The sequence below is a fragment of the Pyrus communis genome, chromosome 10 (assembly GCF_041283825.1).
Source record: "Pyrus communis isolate YQ-2024b chromosome 10, ASM4128382v1, whole genome shotgun sequence".
In the NCBI taxonomy this organism is placed as follows: domain Eukaryota; kingdom Viridiplantae; phylum Streptophyta; class Magnoliopsida; order Rosales; family Rosaceae; genus Pyrus; species Pyrus communis.
In genome coordinates, this window is record NC_142574.1 from 5,423,526 (window position 1) to 5,445,300 (window position 21,775).

General features: G+C 36.5%; 2 protein-coding genes and 1 long non-coding RNA gene across 5 annotated transcripts; 1 reads left to right on the forward strand and 2 right to left on the reverse strand.

Moving 5' to 3' along the window:
* Positions 1-499: 499 nt before the first annotated feature.
* Positions 500-5,121, reverse strand: LOC137729740 (endoglucanase 24). The gene is made up of 4 exons (XM_068468759.2): positions 4,257-5,121; positions 1,783-2,082; positions 1,493-1,654; positions 500-1,305 (listed from the first exon to the last, which is right to left on the reverse strand). Exons 1-4 carry the CDS (start codon positions 4,683-4,685, stop codon positions 697-699), a joined length of 1,500 nt encoding a protein of 499 aa, XP_068324860.2. The 5' UTR covers positions 4,686-5,121; the 3' UTR covers positions 500-696.
* Positions 5,122-6,295: 1,174 nt separating this feature from the next.
* LOC137730283 (uncharacterized) lies at positions 6,296-7,871 on the reverse strand. 3 transcript variants are annotated; one of them, XR_015952059.1, is made up of 3 exons: positions 7,573-7,824; positions 7,434-7,497; positions 6,296-6,798 (listed from the first exon to the last, which is right to left on the reverse strand). It is a non-coding gene; the product is annotated as an uncharacterized LOC137730283 (long non-coding RNA). The 3 variants fall into 3 exon arrangements; XR_015952058.1 differs by having other exon boundaries at positions 7,434-7,871; XR_011068111.2 differs by having other exon boundaries at positions 6,296-6,709; positions 7,434-7,865.
* A 5,473-nt stretch (positions 7,872-13,344) lies between these two features.
* LOC137729797 (uncharacterized) lies at positions 13,345-19,031 on the forward strand. Its single transcript, XM_068468820.2, has 4 exons — positions 13,345-13,561; positions 15,686-15,899; positions 16,542-16,634; positions 18,249-19,031. The coding sequence occupies exons 2-4, from the start codon at positions 15,772-15,774 to the stop codon at positions 18,808-18,810; spliced, it is 783 nt and encodes a 260-aa protein (XP_068324921.1). The 5' UTR covers positions 13,345-13,561; positions 15,686-15,771; the 3' UTR covers positions 18,811-19,031.
* Positions 19,032-21,775: the final 2,744 nt, after the last annotated feature.

Here is a 21,775-nt window from a genome sequence, read left to right on the forward strand (position 1 = left end):
AAACAAATTACTTGAGTGGGGGCATCTACCCCCACTGAGCATTCATTGGCTCCGCCCATGACTGTTTGTCTTTGTGATTATTGTCTTTTTTTTTTTTTTTTTTTTTTTAAAAAAAAACTTGCCACAAGTAAGTGTAAGCAGTTTCTTAATTTGAATTATTTTTCTTGTTTGATTTTCGAATCCACATGCAGTTGTCTAATGAAGCACTAGGACTGTCTAATTATATTGGAACACAGAGTGGATGGAAATGTATAAATAAGGGCTTAATTAACTGAAACATCCATGAATAATGAGAGAATTTGTTTTTGGACGAATCATCCATGTTAACCAATTTTTTCATATATATATTTTTTGAAATACGACCGATATTCTATATTAACCTATAAGAAGGAGATAGGTTTGAACGTGAAACCTAACGAGTTGAAGATAAAAGATTTTAACCACCAGAGCAATCAAAAGAATATATACATCTTACATGTAATAAATCTCTCTTATTCTCTGTAGAAATGTCACAAAAACTTTTTGTTACTCAAAAACCTGAACAGTATACATTAAATTTCCAAAGACCAATTAACAAGCCTCTTCTCCCTTTGCTCTCAAGGTGAGAGACATCTTTGTTCTTTCCCTAATTTTCAAATCCTGATATATAAATTATTTACAAAAAATGACATATGCTTGTCCAAGTACCAATTTGTGCTAATTAGGGTTTGGATTAGCCACAAAGAATGCCAAAGCACCAACAAATGGTGCATTAATGTAAGTGGTCGGCTCAGATTTCTTAAAGTCTGCACGATCATCCCCATAAAAGTCATCTTCTCCAGGTCCTCCCACGAGGGCACCCACAAGAACATTAGGGTTAGGACCTGAAGAGTTGAAGTACACTGAGCCTTCCTTGCAAGCAATGGCTTGGGGGTGGTCCTTGATTGATGGCAACGAAGAGCCACGGTGGTGAATACGTTGCGGAAAATGGTCACCATAGCCAACCATGTATGACAATCCCATTGGATTATCACCCAAAATGTAATCAACTTGTTTCTTGGCGATTTGGTGTAGGGTTGCTGGACTGACGTTTATGTTGCCGCAGTTTAGGGACTGCGAGGTCCGTGAAAGGTAATTCGCGTAAACAAGTAGTAGGAATGTGATGGAAGTTACGTGCTGCAAATTGCTGCCTCCCGGCTTATAGATGAGTCCGCCGGGAGTGTACTCGATGTGGGAGGATGTTGAGTCCGGAATTAACGTGCACATGAAGCTATCTGCCGATGCTTTATAGGATTCGAGATTGTACATGTTGCCTTCTAAGACTTGCTAAGAAAGAAAAGAAAAGAAAAAGTTTATGCTTTTGATAAAGTTAATTTCAAAATTCAGATTTTCTAATTCTATTTTATGCTCTAATATCGTGTTCATTTTAAAAGAATGTACTATAAAATCAGTACAAAAATATAACCAAAGATTCTATTCATATTATATATATGTTGAGAAATTTTAATCTGACCTTGGAGACTAGAACATTTAGGCCAGCATGCTTGTTGTCCCAACCAAATTCGTTTATGTTGTCATCGGCACCAAGAGTTTTGCCATTGTTTTGAATGTAGTCAAGGTAACCACTATCTTGAGTGACCCTACTCAACCATGCTGCCCCCCACAGCAACTCGTCCTACCAAACATCACAAAAAATGAATTGATTTTAAGTACAATTCTAAATAAGTGGATGCATGTTGCATGTATTATGTTTTAAAAATAAATAAATAAATGCTTGTATATATATATTGACTACAGACTTACTTGATAACCATCAAAATCACAATAAAATGGGCAGACACCATCTTTAATGTCAGAATTATCACTATAAGCACCTCTGTGAGTATCAGCTAACTCAAAGGCCTTCTTGGCATTTCTTAACAATGTGTCCGAGTACCCGGGATCGGATGATCGGAATGCCTCCGACGAAGCTGCTAGGGCTGCTGCCGTCTCGCCTGCGACTTCAGAAGCAGGATTGGGCGAATCCACAGCATATACAGTCCTGGCCGTGTCCATGTCTTCAGGTCTTTGCCAACAGTTATGGTCTATAATTGGGTCACCAACCTATTATTCCATGAAAACAAAGTTATACCCACAAAAAAAGGCCAAATTTTGCTTATCATTAGCAACATAAACATTATTTGAATCGGTTTATTAGTGGGCAACTGTTCTATATATTCGGACTTGTTTTGTATTAAGAAATTTGAGGACTATTTGTGTCCTATCCATATGGAGCATAAGGCTTGATGAGACAAGTGTTTGTCCCATGCAGGCAAGATGCAACTCACGGACTTTAGGGTCAACAAGTGGGATGGAAGTCCGTCCACCCATAGATGATAATTATTTAAGACTAATTGGTTCACGTTCCTTTGTTATAATTATTTCTAAACACTTTATTCGAATAATTTTCTTTTGGATGAATATTAGAGTTAAGGTGGTAATATATAGTCAGATATAATTTTTTTTTATCGTATATCTAACTGTTAAAATGATTAATGTATTAAATAAAGGAAAAATTAGTATAAGGTCCCTAGTTTCTAGTGTTCATTGACTAAGATTTTATTAGTTTTTAGATTTTGATCAAAGTCCCTAGCATTAATATATTAATAAATTACATGTAAGTTACATATTTTTTATAATAAAAATTAGTAATTGATTTAGAGTTTTAATACTCACACCCTTATTAAACTCCTAATTAATTTCAATTCAAACATTTCCAAAATATAAAAAATAAAATTAGAATAAGTGGACCCATTAAATTTTTATAAAAAAAAAATGATATGTACCCATTCTTAAATATACCAATTTGTTATATGAAAAATGTACCCTTTTTAAATATAAAATGTACCTATTTTTTTATATAAAATTCATTCAATCTTTTCTCTAATCAATTTTTTTAACTTATATGAGTACATTCTATTTCGTTGATTTAATAATGTATCCATGTTAAGTTTAGTAGAAGAAATGCTTAATAATTATTAAGCCTAATATCTTCTTCTTCTTCTTCTTTTTGAAAAATGTACCCATGTTTTGGTACAATAATTTTTTGGTTATTTTTTTTATGAACATACCCATGTATACACAATATATTGGAGAGTATAATTTCTCTTTAATATTTTTAATCCCATAAATTATGGGTTTTATTTAAAATCTCATTAATATAAATAACTACAAATTTCATTTTTAGTTTAAAAATAAAAAATAACCTACATAGAAATACATTATTACTTTAATGTCAGAGACTTCGATCAAAAATTAAAAATCACAAAGGTTTTAGTCAAAGAACATTGATAGTTAGGGCTCCCATCCAAAATGTCCCTTAAATAAATATATATATTAGTAACCAATGTGTTGAGAAGAAAACTATGACAAAATCACAACTATGTAAATTCAGCAAAAAGAAAGTGATAAATACTTCAAAACTTTAGAAGTAAAGTATTTCATCAGATGTATAAGTTAAACTTCAAATTCTGGAAACCAACAAATAGAGTACACTTGTGGAAAGGAGGGAACTCAAGTTATCTTTCCTCCACGGTTAAGTTTTGATAAATTCAAGGTCTGGGATTCTGTTGTTGTAAACTTTGTCAAATTTTATAGGCAGACAGATGCAATGCCATGCACGCAATTCCAAGGGAAGGGATCAAAAGAAACTTGTTATATTCGCTCTGGATAAAACTGGGGCCACGGGGCCAGTACCTGACAACACAATGAGTCACTGACCCAGTGGACTACATGAGACCACAGAACACAACCTACAATCGTCCACCTATTCGTATTTATATGAAGAAAACTTTAGCTCTTACAAAATTACAATTCAATATGTATGTTCAGATTAGTTTGATGAATTTTTTGTTATATTAATTTGTAAGTAAAAAAAAATGACTTCTTACTTGCATGTAAGGATTTAAACAATGTTCTTCACATTTTATTATTTCAATCAAGGCACATCTATGACTGTGTATACATAATCATGATTTCGTCTTATAGTAAATTCTAATTTGAAATTTGTGCATATATTTTAATTAAGAATTCATACGTGTACATTTTAAAGTGTAATTGCAGATAAAAAAAACCTACTACTAATTGCTAATTAAAGGTAAAGAGTGAAGCATTGTTCAGTCACATGTATATAACTAGTTCAACCAAGACGGAGACACATTAACTTTTCCACCCACTCCCCTTACCACCCCACCATAACCACAACCACAATTATTAAATTTACTTTATTTACCAGTTACCTGCACAAAAATCCGGTTAGGCTGAGACACAGTCTTGAGCAAGTAATCCGTGGCCCAGCGGATTGCCACGAGAGCGTTCCTCAGCTCATTGGGAGGCATTGAATCTCCAAACTCTATCACACTCCAAGCCAGCATTGTCGTCGTGAACGCCATCGGAAAACCAAACTTGACATTATCACCGGCGTCATAATAGCCGCCGGTCAAGTCTGTGTTGTACGTCCACCCGTCACTGAGTCCTGAGTTGGCACGCCATGATTGGCGCTGGTCCTGAGGCAAGACCCCCGACCTCTGCCCCTCGAAGAATAGTATGGCCTTGGACAATGCCTCTTGGTAGTCATGGCTTGATGATGCAAAGCTTGGGAGCTCGAATAGGGCAACTAGGGTAAAAACGGAAACAAGAAAATGAAGGAAGGAGACGGTTTTTTTCATGGTTTTGGAAACTGGGTTGGTTTTGTTTTGGTGAGTTTTTGTAGTGTCTGATAAATAATGTGAGTTTTTTCTGGTTTTGGTTTGGTTTGTTGGGAGGTAGGTTTTTATACATATGTGCAGTCTGTCTTGGGGGTGTCACGGGAAAGGGAGGTGAGAGGGATTTGGAGGGAAGAGAGAGAGAGAGAGAGAGAGAGAGAGGGAGGGAGGGGGGGAGGGGAGGGGAGGGAGGCGTGATAGCGCCGACAGGTGGGTAGACGGAGTGTCAGTGAACTCACATGTGTTACACAAATAGGGATTGTGTGATTATGTGAGAGTGCACAGTACTTCACTTTTGATTATGATGTGCACAGTACTTCACTTTTGAATATGATGCTTTTGTGTGGGGACAGTTGCTAAAATAAAAGTGAGTGCTCAGGACTATAAGACCGACACTTGGGTAGAGGTGTTGGATTAATTTCGATGTAAATTAATTTTAAATGGTCTACAACATATAATAAGAAAGTAATATTGGATATTAATGTAGATATTATGATTTGATTTTCTAAAGATATCAATCTTATATTAGATGTCTTGTAATACAAGTAAGATTGATGGAGTCCTTGATTTTATGTGATTTTGATAGCTAACTGATAGGCTAAAAAAGTGGGATTTGAGATTCCTTTATGGACGAAACCTTAATACCTTAGCCAGTATAAATACTAAGGTCCCTGCAAACCCTAGATAAACGACAAACGCTTTCCATAAAGTAATTGTATCCGGCTAGGTACTTTGTAGAAGACTTTGGTGTTGACGCATCCTACATCATCTCCGCTTGATATTCAATGGCTTTTGCTTTACGATCAGGTCAGTCAACTCCTTGTTTGCGTTTTAATTATACAACCATATAGAGTGCGTTTGTGGCACAGGACTGTCATCAATTTGGTGTTTGCTCAGACTAGGACTACATTATTGTTCAATTTTTATTGTTTTTTTTATTAAAGATATTATTAAAATTAATAATATTGGATGAGAGTGAGACTCAATAAAAATACAAAAACCAAATTTTCTTGCCAACGAAAGAAACACACATGATTCAAAAGTAGCATCGTTCCAAACATCAATATAACAAAGTGTTCTCCCAACAATTGACAGGGTTCATGATGCTTTTCTTAATTATTCACCTTTGGTTTAAAGTTGTAGATTAAAGTTAAATGTGTTGGTAAATACTTGTATTTGAGTAGAACGAAAATTGATGTCTGACAAGTTTAGTTTTTTACTCAATTGTGAAATAATTACTTGGAATTGCTCTTGTATGTATAAGCTAATTTTAGTCTATACTGTGACAATTGCATTCAATCCCAGGACCGCAATGATGCGAGGCACAATGACAAATGGATAACTACACATTGATCATTGCTACATTTGGATTCCTAGCACGTAAATTGGCTTGCTCCAACTAGTTTGAAGAAAACTAGTAACAATATGCAAAAGGAAGAGATCATGAACAATTTGTACATTCCATTTGTATATTAAACTAAGCAATTAAAATGTCTTCCCTCACAACGAAGCAAGTCAGTTAGTCAATTCCATGTGCACTAGTGCTAATCCAATGAAAGGAAAAACAGATGAGAGAGGGAAAGGTCACCAATTTAATCAAACTGTTGGATGTTCCAACTAGAACAAATGAAAGATGCCAATACTACATTAACACAGTACACAGCAGAGCAAGGTAAACTGCTTAATTGTACATTCTACAATTTTTTACAATAAACTCTGGAAAATAGCTAACTGCCTCAATCATCCGAGCTATATTTACTCAATTCAAGAACTGCAACAGAAGCGCAGCAAAACAACTCTTTATCCTTCAGGAGGAGACAACTTCCAACTCAATTCCACTTTAGATCAAGTATGCTAAATTGTGGTTAGGGCGGGATGCTCACACTGTAGGCAACACCAAGAGTTCACATGTACAAACGAGAACTTCCTGTGCAAACAACACAACGAGTGCACGTAGGATCCCAAACTGCTGCACGAATAAGATATTTCTGCACCAAGGTAGCAGCGAGTTCAACATGGCGTATGTGACATGTCCCATATCCAAAGAATGCTTGGCATGCTATCAGAACCTTATCAACTACAATAGCCAAACTCATAGCTAAGATAGCTTTCCCAGTACAAAAAAGATTGTGAAATAGCAGTGTTGCAATTCATCATTTTTCTTTTCTAATAAAAATCTTCACGGTCTAAGTTACTCCACAAAATTGATCCCAAAATACTTGACCAGTGAAGACCCAACGCCAAAACACACCAATTTCCTCCACATATGGAGACCAACATCACAACCCAAACATTCCATCTTGGCCTACATTCAAAAGAATTTTCAGATTCATTCATACAAGGAAAACAAATAAAGACCAAAAGTTTAACACAAGAAGCAGATTGATACCATAGATTTGTAATGTTTCCACATGACAAAAACCTGAACAAGTATGATTGCACAATACTCAAATAACTTATTCAAGGACCTTCAATTGACCAGTGATATACTATGGTCTGAGTAACTTATTTAAGGACTTTAATTGGGGTTATCCACTTCCAGAAAGGTAAGGCGCTGGTGATGGTTTACAGTCAAAATCAAACATAGCCTCTTTCAAAAGTGACGACAAGGAAACTAAGTAGCAAAAATCACAAATCAAGCCAAGTAATTGACCAAAAATTAATAAAATTAATCCAAATTAACGTAATTTTATCAAACCTATTAACACAAACCTGATTAACAAGCTGGTGGGGCTGGAGAAGGGGGTCGATGCTGGAGCTACGGGTCAAGGCTTTGCTGCGTTTTTTAGAGCTGCATCACGAGTTTGAAATTGAACAAAAAAAAAAAGAACAGGAAATGAAATATATTAACCTACACAACTCCTTGACGGTATTGAATCGAGGACGACGAGTGCGAGATCTTCCTCGGAGGTGGATCGGAGGACGGCTAGAGTTAGACGGACAACGGTAAGAGCGGGATCTTCTTCAATTCGAAATTCTAGGTTCAGGGTGAGGAGAGAGGGAAAGAGTGGTGGTGGTATGGTGGTGTGGTCTCGCTGGAGTTGACGAGTTGTGGGGTACTTGGAGCTAACAAAAGATTTGGCGCAAAACCAAGCGTAGTAGCGTTTTAAGATTTTTACAGCCGACCTCACTTAATAAGATAGGACTTTGCTATTGTTGTTGTAATCTTATCAAGTATTTTGGTTAGAGAATCTTAATAAGTTTTCTTCCTACAATATTATTGAGTTGATTCTTTGTGAAGCAAAAAAATATTTGAAATTACTTTGTGCTTATGATTTGCAATTGTACATATGTTTGGAACTTATATATCTAACAAAGAAGTAGTCGTGAGGTTTTATTTCGTTATAAAATGTCTACCACCGATCTAATTCATGTTGTATTCAATATTGTGATTGCACCTATAGAAAGTTTGAATCATATGATTAGGTTTTGTTATATGGTCAAAATTACATTCATATTTTGGGCTTATAACATTAAATCTTAAAATCCAAATGCTTAACTTAAAGTTCTAAGGCGACACAATTTTTTTTTAACAAACGATATTATCTACATTAAGGGGTTGCGGAGTAGACTAAGCCTCGCAATTAGCTAGTCATAATAATATGGTTCAAATTCGTCTTTGACAAGAATCGAATCTAAGACTTCTCACTTATAAGTGAATATGAAAATTATTAGACCGTAGTACAAAGTAGTATGCTTTTACTATTTTGACTATTAACATATTTAATAGAGTATCTTATGTTTCGTATTTCATCATGTATCAAAGTGTGCTAGAGTAATTTGATAGGCTAGCTTAGTGGATTTTTAATAGTTTAACCTTGTTTTGCATGTACATTTTATGTTATTTGCTCGGATCACTATATATTTTGAATTCCTAAAGTTACAAATTTCTTTGTAACATATGGACAGCGGAGAGTACCTATACTGAAAGATTCCTATCTCTTTTGTCCAAGGCACCTAGAGAGGCGGTGCTGTTCTTAAGACACATAATAATTTATAACTTTTAAGCAAAAGTAGTTCTTTGTTTGTGGAATATAATTTGCTTGGAACCGTCAAACTTACTAAGAACATATTCAATAGTTGGGTTAAAAACCAAATTTTTTAGAGCGAAAAATTTAACTTTTAATCCAAAAACAGATTTTCTACTCCAACACTTCTGGCCTAAAATTTTAGCCCTAAATTATTAAGGAATGAACTTAGGCTATTTTAAAAAAAAATAAATAAATATATAGACTATCGTAAATTAATTTTATGAACATTTTAATCTAAAAAAATTTAAATTCTGATAAATATTGAAAAATCATAAACTTAATACAACTGATAATTCATAAACCACATAATTAATAAACTACATAAATTTAATACAAACGACAATTAATAAACTTAATTAATAAAGCACATAATTCATACACTACATAAACTTAATAATCATATCCACCATCTTCACTTGGTGATGGACTTCGTGATTGAATTGGGATATAGGGTTCAGAGGATTCATCATCTTGAAACATACTCCTTGAGGCTGACTTTCGCAAAATTTTCTTTTGTTTACCACGTAAGAATTTCTTCCTCTCTGGAGTGTATTTGTTGAGGTCCTCCATCATCAAATTAATTTCAAACCTATCTTGCTCTCTATCTGAGATTTCCTTCATTTGCAAATGCATTCAAGCCGTTTCTTCTTGGCGAGTGCTCTGGGTTTCGTTCAATTTTGCAATTTCGATAGCAAAGTGTCCACTCATCGGATCTTGGGACTTCCCTTTTCTCTTTGCTTCCTTTTGCTTATCTCTTCCCGGGGGCCTTGCAAAAGAAGGAGATGGGGTCATTTCATTTAAATCTTCATCTCTAGCATTTGTCTATGCGGCTTCACGTTGAAATAATCTTCTCCATTGTTGGTCTGCATTAGTTCCCCACCTCGGACAATCCTTGAGGACGTCCCAAGAATGTTGCAACTTAAAAACTCGATTTTTTGGTGTTGCTCTTGTCTTGTAAATTTCTATTGCTTTGTCACCCTATGCAAAAAATACATAAAAATAATTAGTTGCAAACTAATATACATGACAAATAAAAAATCAAGAACAAAACTCACAATTTCTATAGCGCTCCTTCCACTAGGCATGCCAACCACGGCTCTCTCCAAACTTCCCTTTCATAAAGTGCATGCTTTGTTGATAGTCTTCCACCGATCATAAACACCATCATCATCCCACCCGCCGCCGTTGCAGTTTTCTTGAAACTTTGCAATGATTTTATCCCACATAACTTTTTCATTTTGAATTGTGCCAACCGCACCATCTTCGCTAACAGAAACCCATGTCAAGCTTAAAGCAACATCTTCCCCACAGCTCCAATTACGACCTCTAATATGCTCTCTTGCCATGTTCAACAATTTGGAAATGGAAAGAAAAGGTAGAAAGATAAATTAGAAGAATTGTAGGAGAAAATTGAGTTTTGTGTGGATGTTTGAACAAATACATAGGTATTTATAGAGTTTTGGGGTGAATTTTGAGTTAAATAATTTTTTTAATTATTTTAGCCTTTGGATTTAAATTTGGGCTGTTAGATTTTTTTTTTTTTTTTTTTTTTTTTTTTTTTTACGGTTAGATTTGATTATATTTGATCTCAGCCGTTAGATTCAATAATATATAAATATAAAAACAAAAAAAAGAAAAAATGAATCTAGGCCATTGGATTAACCAACGGCCTGTAGATCGTGACCATTGGATGGAAGTAGCCGTTGGAGGTGCTGCGGAATGTGGCCGACAGGCCCACGTGGGTGGGGCCCTCGCTGTCTGAGGCATTGCGCGTTGTGCGAGTTGGGCGATTGGGCAGGCTGCGTTTGTCGCACAAACGTCCATTTTCACTTGGTTCGATGGTGCCCACACCTAGTTCAGGGCTAAATTTTGGGCGGAATCTAGCCTTAATTTAGCATTTAGCATTTAGCCTAAATTTTCCCCTTGGGTTGGGTTGGGTTGGGTTTAGAGGGTAATTTGGCTTTTAACCCACCGTTAGAGTTGGTCTAAGCAAGACCAGAGAGATTTCCTTTAATTTCATTGAAGGTTTTTATCACAAATAATCTTTAAAATTGATCTAATTCCTTTTGATATTTCAATTTTAAGTCAATCAATGTCATCTTTGAAATTGGTTGTTGCAAATTAATTTGATCATTTAGTTACGATTTTGTTAATATGCTGACATGATACACATGTGGGTTCTTCAAGTTCGTACCCATTAAAATTCAAGCAATTCTGAGTAAATTCTCTATTATATTAAATGATATTTTGGGTATGGAGGATCACAAGGTTGTTCGAATTTGGTGGGGTTCTACGGGCAAGGAAAGAATATAGTAGAGTGACCAATGTTATTGAACAGCTGAAGACGCATGCACTAGCCATATCCTCAAATAGACGTCCAAATATAAAGTGGTGTGACTAAATGATTGAAGCCATACAAGTTACACAGTTGAAGGGCCAAAAATTTTAAAAATTTAATTGAAGGAACCAAAGTAAACACAACTTATTACAGGGATCAGTATTTTTTTCTAGAATTTTTACGCGCACATAGTAAGTGAGGTATCCTATACTAACCCGGATAGTTTAGGATATACTTAGTGACCACACAGTGCGTTGAACAATGGTGAGCAGACTTGAACATCTTTGATCACTTGGCACAGGCTCCATCACACAACCAAATCGATCACTACATTTAGTAACTGATAAAAAAGAGAGCATAACCAAACGATCGAATAAAAAAATATAATGATCATGCCTTCAAGTCACCGCAACATTAAAAAAAAAAGATTAAAAAAAAAAAAAGAAGATTAGGTCAGTGAGCGTGAGGGACTTATACACCAACTGTTGGTGGCAGCAGAGTTGCCGCCCTCTGAGGAAAGTTGGAAACCACTAGCAGGCATCCATGTACATGTTTCAGTTGTGGATATATAGCCTGACATCTGTAAAGTGCCGTGCACGGATTACGATAACTTATAATATTTATCAAGTGCAAAACCACCCTGTCAGTTCAGTAATTTCTTATATACGCACAATACTTTGGCTGCTGTTTTTGTGATGACTTGGGAGGTTGAAAAGATCCAAAACCCTGTATATTACACAAGCCGAACTCTAGCAGGCCCAGAACACGCTCTTTATCAGAACACAAGCCGAACTCTAGCAGGCCCAGAACACGCTCTTTATCAGAAAACTTTAGACTGTCGCTGATAATTATCAGCGAGAGTCTAAAGTTAAACTGCAGAGCGGAAGCTGGGGCCATATTTTCAAGCTCACTCTATACTCGTCTTGATTGGTCAAGCTTAGCTAGGTGAATTCGCACTAAAATTCCGACCAATATCATCTGTGAAGGAACAAGCGACAACTGACTTTATCTCAGAATTTTCTTTTCGTAATGGAGTTGAGGAGAGCCCTTCCGGACTCTATCACCATCTAAGAACAAAGCTTTAATACACGATCTAGATATCAAGCGAATGAATCCTATCACTATTTGAAGAATCCTAGTGTTCAAGATCCGACAGCTGACGTAATGAACATTGCTACCGAACTGAGTTGGATGACCCCAATTTGGATGCTCGGGAACTTCGGCTTAGGTCATCTCGGTATTGCATTGTCAATGGGAGGTTATTCAAGTGTGGTTTTTTCCTTCACTACTTACGATATGTGATACCAGAGGAAGGTCTGGTCATTTAGAGAAATTTATTAGGGTATGTGAAAACCATACTACTTCACAATCCATGATGATGAAGATTCGACACGAATATTTTTGGCCGACAATGTTCACAAGTTATCCAGAGAGTGTAAACATTGAAAACTCTTAAGCACTCATCATCGTCGTCCCTCAGGACGTTTGGCACCGATGACTAGCCCTTGACCCTTCGAGGCAGGTTTGCTATCGTAGTTGTGGTTTACTTTACGAAGCGGGTAGAGGAGGTACCTTTTGAGGCAATAATCGAGGCAACGGTCTGTGAATTTGTTTGGAAAAATCATAGCCGCTTGGGAATCCCCGAGTTCGTGTATTCTGACAACGGCAAGCAGTTTTATAATACCGAATTTCGCAGATTTTGCTTTGATCTTAAAATTAAGCTCCACTTTGCCTCTGTTGCTCATCCCCAAGCTGATAGTGGCATGGGCGATGGCGGTGGATAATGTGGGGGCAATTCCAATAGTAACGATGGTGGTGGCATGTACTGTTTTATCTTAAAGATCTAACTTTGTTTATAATGTATCTTTTGTTTTCTACTATTTTAAAATATGTTTTTGATAAACATAACAAAAAAAAACAATATAGTGTTTCATATAGATTAGGCTAAATATTTTTTTTGTATTTTTATTCTTGAAAAAACAATATGGTAAACTTATTTTCCATCCGTTTTTCATATTTTTTTTTTTCTTTCCAATTTTCTGTTAAAAAGCAAACGACCTTTTACCACAGTGGTAGAAATGAATTATGTGCATGTCAACGTGGGTTTGAACTCCATCAACTCTCTAATCTAATATCTAACCAGTAACCTATCTTCCTTTCGGAAAGAAAAAAAAAAAAAAAAAAAGAACAAAGCTAGAGTGACCAGGCCGAAACATACATGGGTAAATGCTAAACGAGGGTGACTTAGCCCAACACTTGAGAATGGGCTTGTACGTAAAATACATAAAATCCAGTCGAGCCACGACCAACAATCCCAAAATCACAATCGACGCTCTGCGGCTCTCCTTCTACAAATCGCAGTCACAGAGGCTGAAAGCACACTCTTCTCTCTCTTTCTGCAAATTTCTTCACTTCGTCGCTGCTATACAAAGTCACAGTAGCACCACCGTCTGTGTAGCTGTTTGGCTCAGGTTCCTTCTTGTTCTTCTTCTTCATTGCACTTTCCCTTATTTACCATTTCTAGGGTTAGGGCTAATTTCGTTGTGTAATTGGGTATGTATACGTTGAGTTGAATTAATTTACATTACTTTGGTCAAATGTTTAATTTGAATTGGGTTTTCGTCTGCTGTGAATTTTCTGTGATTTTGAATAGGTCAGACCATGTATTGTGTAAATTCACATACATGTAGGTTGAATTTTGTGAGAGTGTCAATTGAATATGCATGCTCTTGGAATGAGGGAATCGATGGAACCAAACCGTAGATGTTTTGACCAACAGCGGTGCTAGGTTATGGAAAATTGTTTGAACAATGACCGAAACTAAATTGTTTTAGAAACTGTGGTTAGTTTTTTGTGTCATTTCGTTTATTCAGAAGTGACTAACTGAGGGCTGGCTTAAGTTTGATAGAAAGGTGGAAGTATGTATTGAAGAAATTCAAACGGTACCTTGGGTTGTAATTGCTGAGCTTTTTGCTATGGTGCAGTTTTTGTCCCCGACAGTAATTTGAATTATGAGGTTTTTAGGCCGTATGAAGCTGGAACAAAATTTTGTTATGTTGGCAAATTACGAGTGTCCCCGTATTTTTTAAAAATATTTTTTAGTTTTTCGCATCCAAATACAAATATTGCATTGCCTACATGGTCTTTTGTTTTTGGTTCTGTTTTTTTTCAAATTTGTTTCAACAATGGTCAACTGGTTCTTGGCTCATTAAGATTTGCACAGGAAGTCTTTGCATCTCCTCTCACCCTCAACTTCTTTTCTGAAACATGCCCCCTTTTAAGAAAGGCATGTTGTTTACCACTAATAGACATTTGATATTTATCAAACGGAATTGGTTTCCGTTCATCCATTTCAAATCCCATTTGGATTTTTTTAATCAAGAAATTAAATAAAACCATTTCTTGGGTTTTAAGAGTTATCTTCTCAAAATTACCTTTTGCAAATTATCTTATAAAAAAATTAATTCCCAAAAGCAAGTTTGCACCTTCTGCATCTCATCCAATCTCCATTTTCCACTTTCAATGTTGTTTCCATTTTTTATTTTCTTGTTTGGTTGATCAGGAAGATGTGATTGGATTTTCTCCAACCATATTCATAGTTTTGTTAGACATGACCAACTCCTTACATCACCATGAATTTATATTGTTGCAAGACCAGATTAGATGATGATTAACACGTCAGAGTGCCCTTGGGATACATATGCAGAAGATATTTTTTTTAAATGAAGGCTTTTATGGCTGATGGATGAGAGAAGTAGTTACAACTTAAGTTGGTTGAATAAGGAGCTTTGCTTCTTGAATATGGATCGGCAAAGAAAGATTTGATATGCAATATAATATATTGATTGTATATTGAGTCTCCCGCGGGTAATTAAAATTAATGCTAAGGTTATTTCTGTACATACCTATGCTTTACAAAGAAAAATTGGTCGTACAGGAAGGCTCTAAACATCCAATGCTAAATGTTGTTCGTCTGAAAAGAGGGAACTTTTCATCCAACTTTCAAGCACTTGAGGTCTCCAAGTTTAATGTTGATTTTTCAATAGCAATTGCTGCGATTTTTGTGGACAAATGTTGCCAGCTTTCTGATTTTCCCTGTGGTTCTCTTCGAAATTCTCGACTGATACCATGTGGCTTACTTCTAGTTGTTTGAGAGTGTCCGCCCTAGACCTACTTGCAACCTAACACTCATATTTTCCAATGAGCATACTTTTTCCCTTGCTTTACTTTTGTACAAGATCAACTTACTATCTAATGATCAATCAGTTTAGATGGTTTCAAGAAGTTGGAGTTTAGAGAGTGTCTGTTTGTTGATGTAAGCTTGAGTTTTGACGGGAATGCCTGATTGTTTGCTACGGATGCTTGACTTTCTTTTGAAGGATGTGGTTGAGAAACCGGGTATTTAGTATCTGGGTTCTGAGTGTGGTGGTAAATAATTCTTGTGAGATGGATTGCTTGTTGAAACTTTTCTGTACTATGTTGGGATTCGGTGTTTTCTGTTATGAAGGGAATGTAGTTGGTTTGGTTTGAGTCTTTTGACTCATGGTATGATCTTGGGTGTGGTTGTAATGTGGGTGTGGTTGTGATGTGGACAGGGAGGAGGCAGCGGCTGTGTGGTGTTGGTTGTGGTGGTGTTTTTCATTCAATCAGTGGAGCTAGGTCTTTTTAAGAATTAATTAACATGAGTTCAGACAGCAGGAGCCGGAGCAGGAGCAGGAGCAGGAGCCCTTTGGATCGGAAGATCCGTTCTGATCGCTTTTCCTACCGTGATGCACCTTACAGGAGAGATGGAGGACGTCGGGGTTTCAGGTTTTATGGTTTTTGACTATTTTTTCTTTGTTCTTGTCCTTATAAAATTGGGTTGGTAAGGAGAAAATAATTTTTCAATCCATTGGAGATGGTCTTGAATGTTTCTATCAACCCGTATGTGTTGGAGTAAGACCACTACTTGAATATACCTGTGAAAACTTTATGGAGTTGATATATGATAATTTTGCCTATGGATAATTATTTTCTTTGCTTTGTTGGACATTTATTTGGAGCTTTGTAAAGCTTTCAAATACCATTACCAATCATATTGATTGATTAATGACATACTTCAGCGTAAATCCTTTTGGTTGTAGAGGGACTGCCAGCGGTGCACAAAAGTTGTGTATATTTTACTTTTTGTTTTATCATTTACATTTATCTCAGTGCATGTGTCAACTCCTTGCTGTTTTGCAATTTGTTGGATGTTTAACTTTCAAAGTGCTTAGTCTCATGTTTTGAATTTTTTGGTTTTGTATTTTTCTTTCTTCTATTGAGGCTCTGATTTTGTTTTTATTTTTTATATAACTCAAAATCATGGAGTTAATTTAATAAGTGACCCTCATTAACTAGTTATGTTTTGAAATTTGGAATGCTGTTGTTCTCTGCTGAGAACTTAATGTATTTTTTTTTTTTTTTTGCCAGCCGAGACAATCTGTGCAAGAACTGCAAACGGCCAGGTCATTTTGCTAGAGAATGCCCGAATGTTGCCATTTGTCACAATTGTGGTCTTCCTGGGTACGGAAACTTATTCTGCCTCATAATTGGACATCATGATTTTCCATTATTTTCTTTTTCTCCATTATTTGTTACTGCCTTTTCGTTTTACTTTTGAAGGAATCTGTTTATTAAATTATGGTGTTCGTTTTTTTTTTTTTGCACCTTTTACTTTCTGGGAGGGTTTGAAGATGTTGGGGTTCCAGAATTTGTAGAGTTAAAATCCATGAAAAGTTAGAATCTAGCTAGTTAATGCTTGGCCTTTTAGCTAAAATGGTCCTTGAGATTTGAATATCTCTTCACTTTGATCCCTAACATTTGGAATCAATAGAAGTGGCCCCTGAGATTGTCCACCATCAATCATTTTGGTCCTTAGGTGAAAAATTATGTTAAATAAGGATCAAAATGACAAAAATACCCTCAATTTAATAAACAATAGGCCAAAATAATTTGACAAAATAGGGGTATTTTTGCCATTTTATCCTTATTTTATGGAGATTTATCACGGAAGGACCATAATGATTGATTGTGGACAAACTTAGGGACCAATTCTATCAATTTCAAATCTTAGGGACCAAAGCGAGGAGTTATGTAAATCTCAGGGACCATTTTGGCTAAAAAGCCTTAATGCTTTTAGTCTAGAGATACACATCCTGAGTATGTAATTTTTCTGTTAAAAATGCATCTACATCGCTCTTCTGTCTTCACCCTCCTTTTTGCAGCAAGTCAAATGCCATTGCTTCTGCTACTGAGCGGTCCATTTCCATCAAAGTAATTCCAATAGTTTAAAACTGCTGTTTCTATCCCCATTTTTCTATTCAGATATTATTTCACCTCCATAATAAAAAAACAGTTTGCATTCTTAGTTATAACAGCATCTTCTCCTCTACCATTCCTGTCTTCAATGATTAAACCACTATTGCCACCATATAGTACTAGCAATATTAGGCTTGGTGTAATGATGCCACTATTGTTGTAACCATTTTGAGATAACCAGAGCTGCCACTTTATGTCTCATCAGTTTCCCACCATCCCATAGCTACTGGAATCGGTTGTCAACTTAATTTCTTTGTCCCCTTCAGTGTATGTCACCTCTGCCTCTAATACGCTGTTGCATCTGTTTTCCCTTGCACTACTTTAAACAATGTATGGCTGCCAACACTACCACTTTCGTCTCCCTTTCTCTCTTAACTGTGTTTCAAGAGTATTGACAAAAGAATTAAGAAAATACCTACAATCCCAGAGAAATATGCATGTTCCCCAGCAATAATTCAGTCCCCACTCTCCAGGCTCTTAGTATTGCTTTAATATTTGAGCATTATCTCTGTGAGACTCTCACGGGAAGTTAAAATTTTAGTGATCTTTAGGTAATTAGGTTTTAGACATATTTAGATGATTCAGAATGTTCTGTTTTTATTTTAAACCAGACTAGGAGCACCTTGTGGTGACATTGATGGTTGAACTAGTCATGTCGTTGCTTCAAGAAGGTTACGTGGTTTCTTATCTCACGGGAATGATGGACCTGCCTCCTGCAGATATTTTTTTGTTTGCTGTTTATTTTAAAATGAAAATTAAATGCTGCATGCTTAACAGGAGCCTTTCATTTCTAATTGTGTGATTCGAATATTCTACTAGGCACATTGCTTCAGAGTGTACAACAAAGTCACTATGTTGGAATTGCCGGGAACCGGGTCACATGGCTAGTAACTGCCCAAATGAAGGCATTTGCCACACCTGTGGTAAGGCTGGACATCGCGCCAGAGACTGCACAGCTCCCCCAATGCCACCGGGGGACTTGAGGTTGTGCAACAACTGCTACAAGCAGGGTCATATTGCAGCTGACTGCACAAATGAGAAGGCATGTAACAACTGTAGGAAGACAGGTCACCTGGCACGTGATTGCCCGAATGAACCCATCTGCAACTTATGCAATGTATCTGGCCACGTGGCTAGACAGTGCCCTAGAGCCAATGCTTTGGGAGAGCGTGGAGGTGGAGGAGGAGGTGGTGGTGGTGGAATGGGTGGACGCGGAGGCAGTTACCGTGACGTTGTATGTAGGAACTGCCAGCAACTTGGCCATATGAGCAGGGATTGCATGGGCCCCTTGATGATATGTCACAACTGTGGGGGACGAGGGCACCTGGCATACGAGTGCCCTTCTGGAAGATTCATGGACCGCTACCCCAGGAGGTACTGATAGGTGGAAGATCATATTCCGGCATTTACCTTTCATCTCGAGCAAGCATTTCCGGTTTAGGTTTTAGATTGAAGGTTGAAACTTTAAGAGTATGAGGAGTTGAATTGATGTTGTATTAGAAGATTATTTCGATTATTTCTGAACTTTCGGCAGTTACTGCAAATATTAACTGTTGTACGTAATTGCGTTTTATGTTGTGACGCCTGCAGATTTTTGTTTCACTTTTGTTAGTACCCCTAATTTGTTGTTCTTTTTATGGTCAACATGGTGATTTGGTGTTCGCTTAATCGGGCGGAAGTGAGCCTCTTTCGTGTTCAGTTAGAGGATTTTAATAAACTTTTTTGTGCTAGTTTCTCTTTACATGTCATTGTCACCTCACGTGAGGGGCCACTTGACTTTTTGGAGGATTTTGATCAATTTTTTTGTGTTAGTTTCTCTCTACATGTAATTGTCACTTCACGAGAGGGGCCACTTGAGTTTTCAGGGCCTAACTGAAAACAAAAATACGGCTTTGTACCCTTGTATTCCATTTTTCAGTTTCTTTATCCGAATTATATTGTACAAATGGCTCATGGGGGCTTTATTTTCAAACAAATCGTTTCGGTGATGAGGGATTCCAGTTCCCAAATACACCATTTTTCGGAATGAGAGTTCTCTTGCAATTTCATTCCAAAAAAAATTCGGAATTTCAACATCCAAATTTTTAAAATGAACTCTTAACATGCTAATGTGCGGACCAACTGACCATTTTAAATCGTAGTGGTCGATTTAGTTTGGTTTTGACCAAAGATTAAAAAAAAAAAACAAATGATTCCCTCCATAAAAATAGTAGTTCTTACCTTCCTATACGAGTGGCGAAGAGCTATAGAGAACATTCAGGGTGCGTTTGTTGCACCGGACTACCTTGGACTGGACTAGCTTCAAGGACTAAGCTGGACTACCTTAGACTAGATTAAGCTGGACTAACTTAGTGAAGTGTTTGGTGCAATGTCGGACTAGGAGCAAAATAATGACAAAAAAAAAAAAAAAAAACCATGATCTGTAACAAAATATTCTCATCTAATGAAAGTGAACCCCAACGTGAAAGTTTCTGCATAATTATCCCAGAAAAAGCAGAACTACTAAAATCATTCAATTTGCTCAACCACTCCAAATTGCTCAAAAGCTCTAATATCCCAGAAAAATCAAATCCTTCAATTTGGTATTTCACAGACAACTCACAAATCCAACCCAATTCACATAATCATTTTCCTGATACATGAGAGTTCATCTCCTTCATAAGTCCTCTGTTTATTTTCTGCTCAAGTAGTTACTTGAAGATTTGTAGTCGAATAGCTCTTCAATAACAACAACAAATTCCTTCTCGACCTTCCATCAAATACTTTGAAATCCTCCGCAGTTGTAATCCTTCGAGACAAAACGCAGAGTGCCCAACCCATAACCGTTTATCCTGTTCAAAATTCAGAAACCCAATTAGGGATTCCACTTGGAAGGAAAAACGAATCCCAGAAAAATCGATTTAAAAACCCAGAAAAATCAATTCGAAAAACCAGAAAAAGGGAAAATAGTTGCAAATCAAGTCTTGCAGACTTGGACTTTTTAGATTCGTTTGAATCGTTTCTGTCAAACCCAGGTGCAGACTTGGGGAATCTTGCAGACCTGGAAATTCTTGCAGACTTGGAGATCTTCTGGACAGACGAGAGGGAGGTGGGGAGAGAGACAGTGGGAGGGCAAGTTCTCAAGCTTGGGGCAAGGCGAAGCGAGGGAAGAGGGGAAACGGGACTAGCAATCCCCTTCTTTCCGAGGGCTCTCGCTAAGCCCATCTAACGAAGGATTTAGTCGGCACGAGTCCGACTTATTCCCATTAAACTCAATCCCAGTTTGCACCAAACACAGAATAATAATCCTACCCAAATAGTCCAGTCCAGTGAAACTTAAGGTAGCCAAACAAACACGCCCTCAATATTTTAAACCGAACTCTTAATAAGCTAATGTACGGGTCAATTGGCCATTTTAAATCGTAGTGGCCAATTTGGGTTGGTTTTGAGCAAAGAAAAAGTCATACAATCTAACTGAGCAATGATGAATTGATTTACTGACGGTTTTAAATTTTTATAAACCGGGAAGACGTGACACGTAAGGTTAATGGAACATTGAAGTTATTGATCTTAATTTGAGTTATAATATATTGATGACATGTTATAATATATTAGTGGCTAAAATTTAAAATTTGAAATTTGAAATTTGATGTACTAGAATATTAAAATATGCAGAAAGGTTGATGACATGTTGGGAGTTTAGGCCCAAACCACTCGAACCAAATCATTCAACATTGATTTGGTTAAAGTTTTCTTGGATTTTTTTTGTCAAAATCCAACAAATTAAATTATTATATGTAATTTGCTTGGATGTTTTTTTGATGGAAACCCAACTAATCCGGATCATACCCTCATTTATCTTAAAATAATAGATAATAAAACCACCATCATGTGAAAGAATTTTGTGGAATTGGCCTTTGAAAAAATAATTTAAACATAAATTCCATTATTCCAAGTAGTTAAAAATTTATTACGAGCGATACTACTTTTTAAAGTTATATGCGAGAGAAAATTGCTGAAGAAAAATGGGAAGGGGGTTGCAACCCTGATATCGTGATAGTGATACCACATGAGGCAACAACTTACAATAGGAGGTAGTTCATGTTAGATTCTTGTATATAGGTATGTAAAATTGTTAGATTAACATTACTCTTAACTGGTTGAAATAGGTACTCGATTTACTCGAACTGAACCGTTAGTTAAAAGGTTACAAACGAATTTGCCGATTATCAATCTATCATATATCGAAAAGAACATTGTATTTTTTAAATATGTAACAAATATAAATTGAACGGTAACGGCACTAAAAGTGAAAAGTCGATTGAACGGGAATCCTCATCTATGAATGATTTAGGTCCGGTGTATGT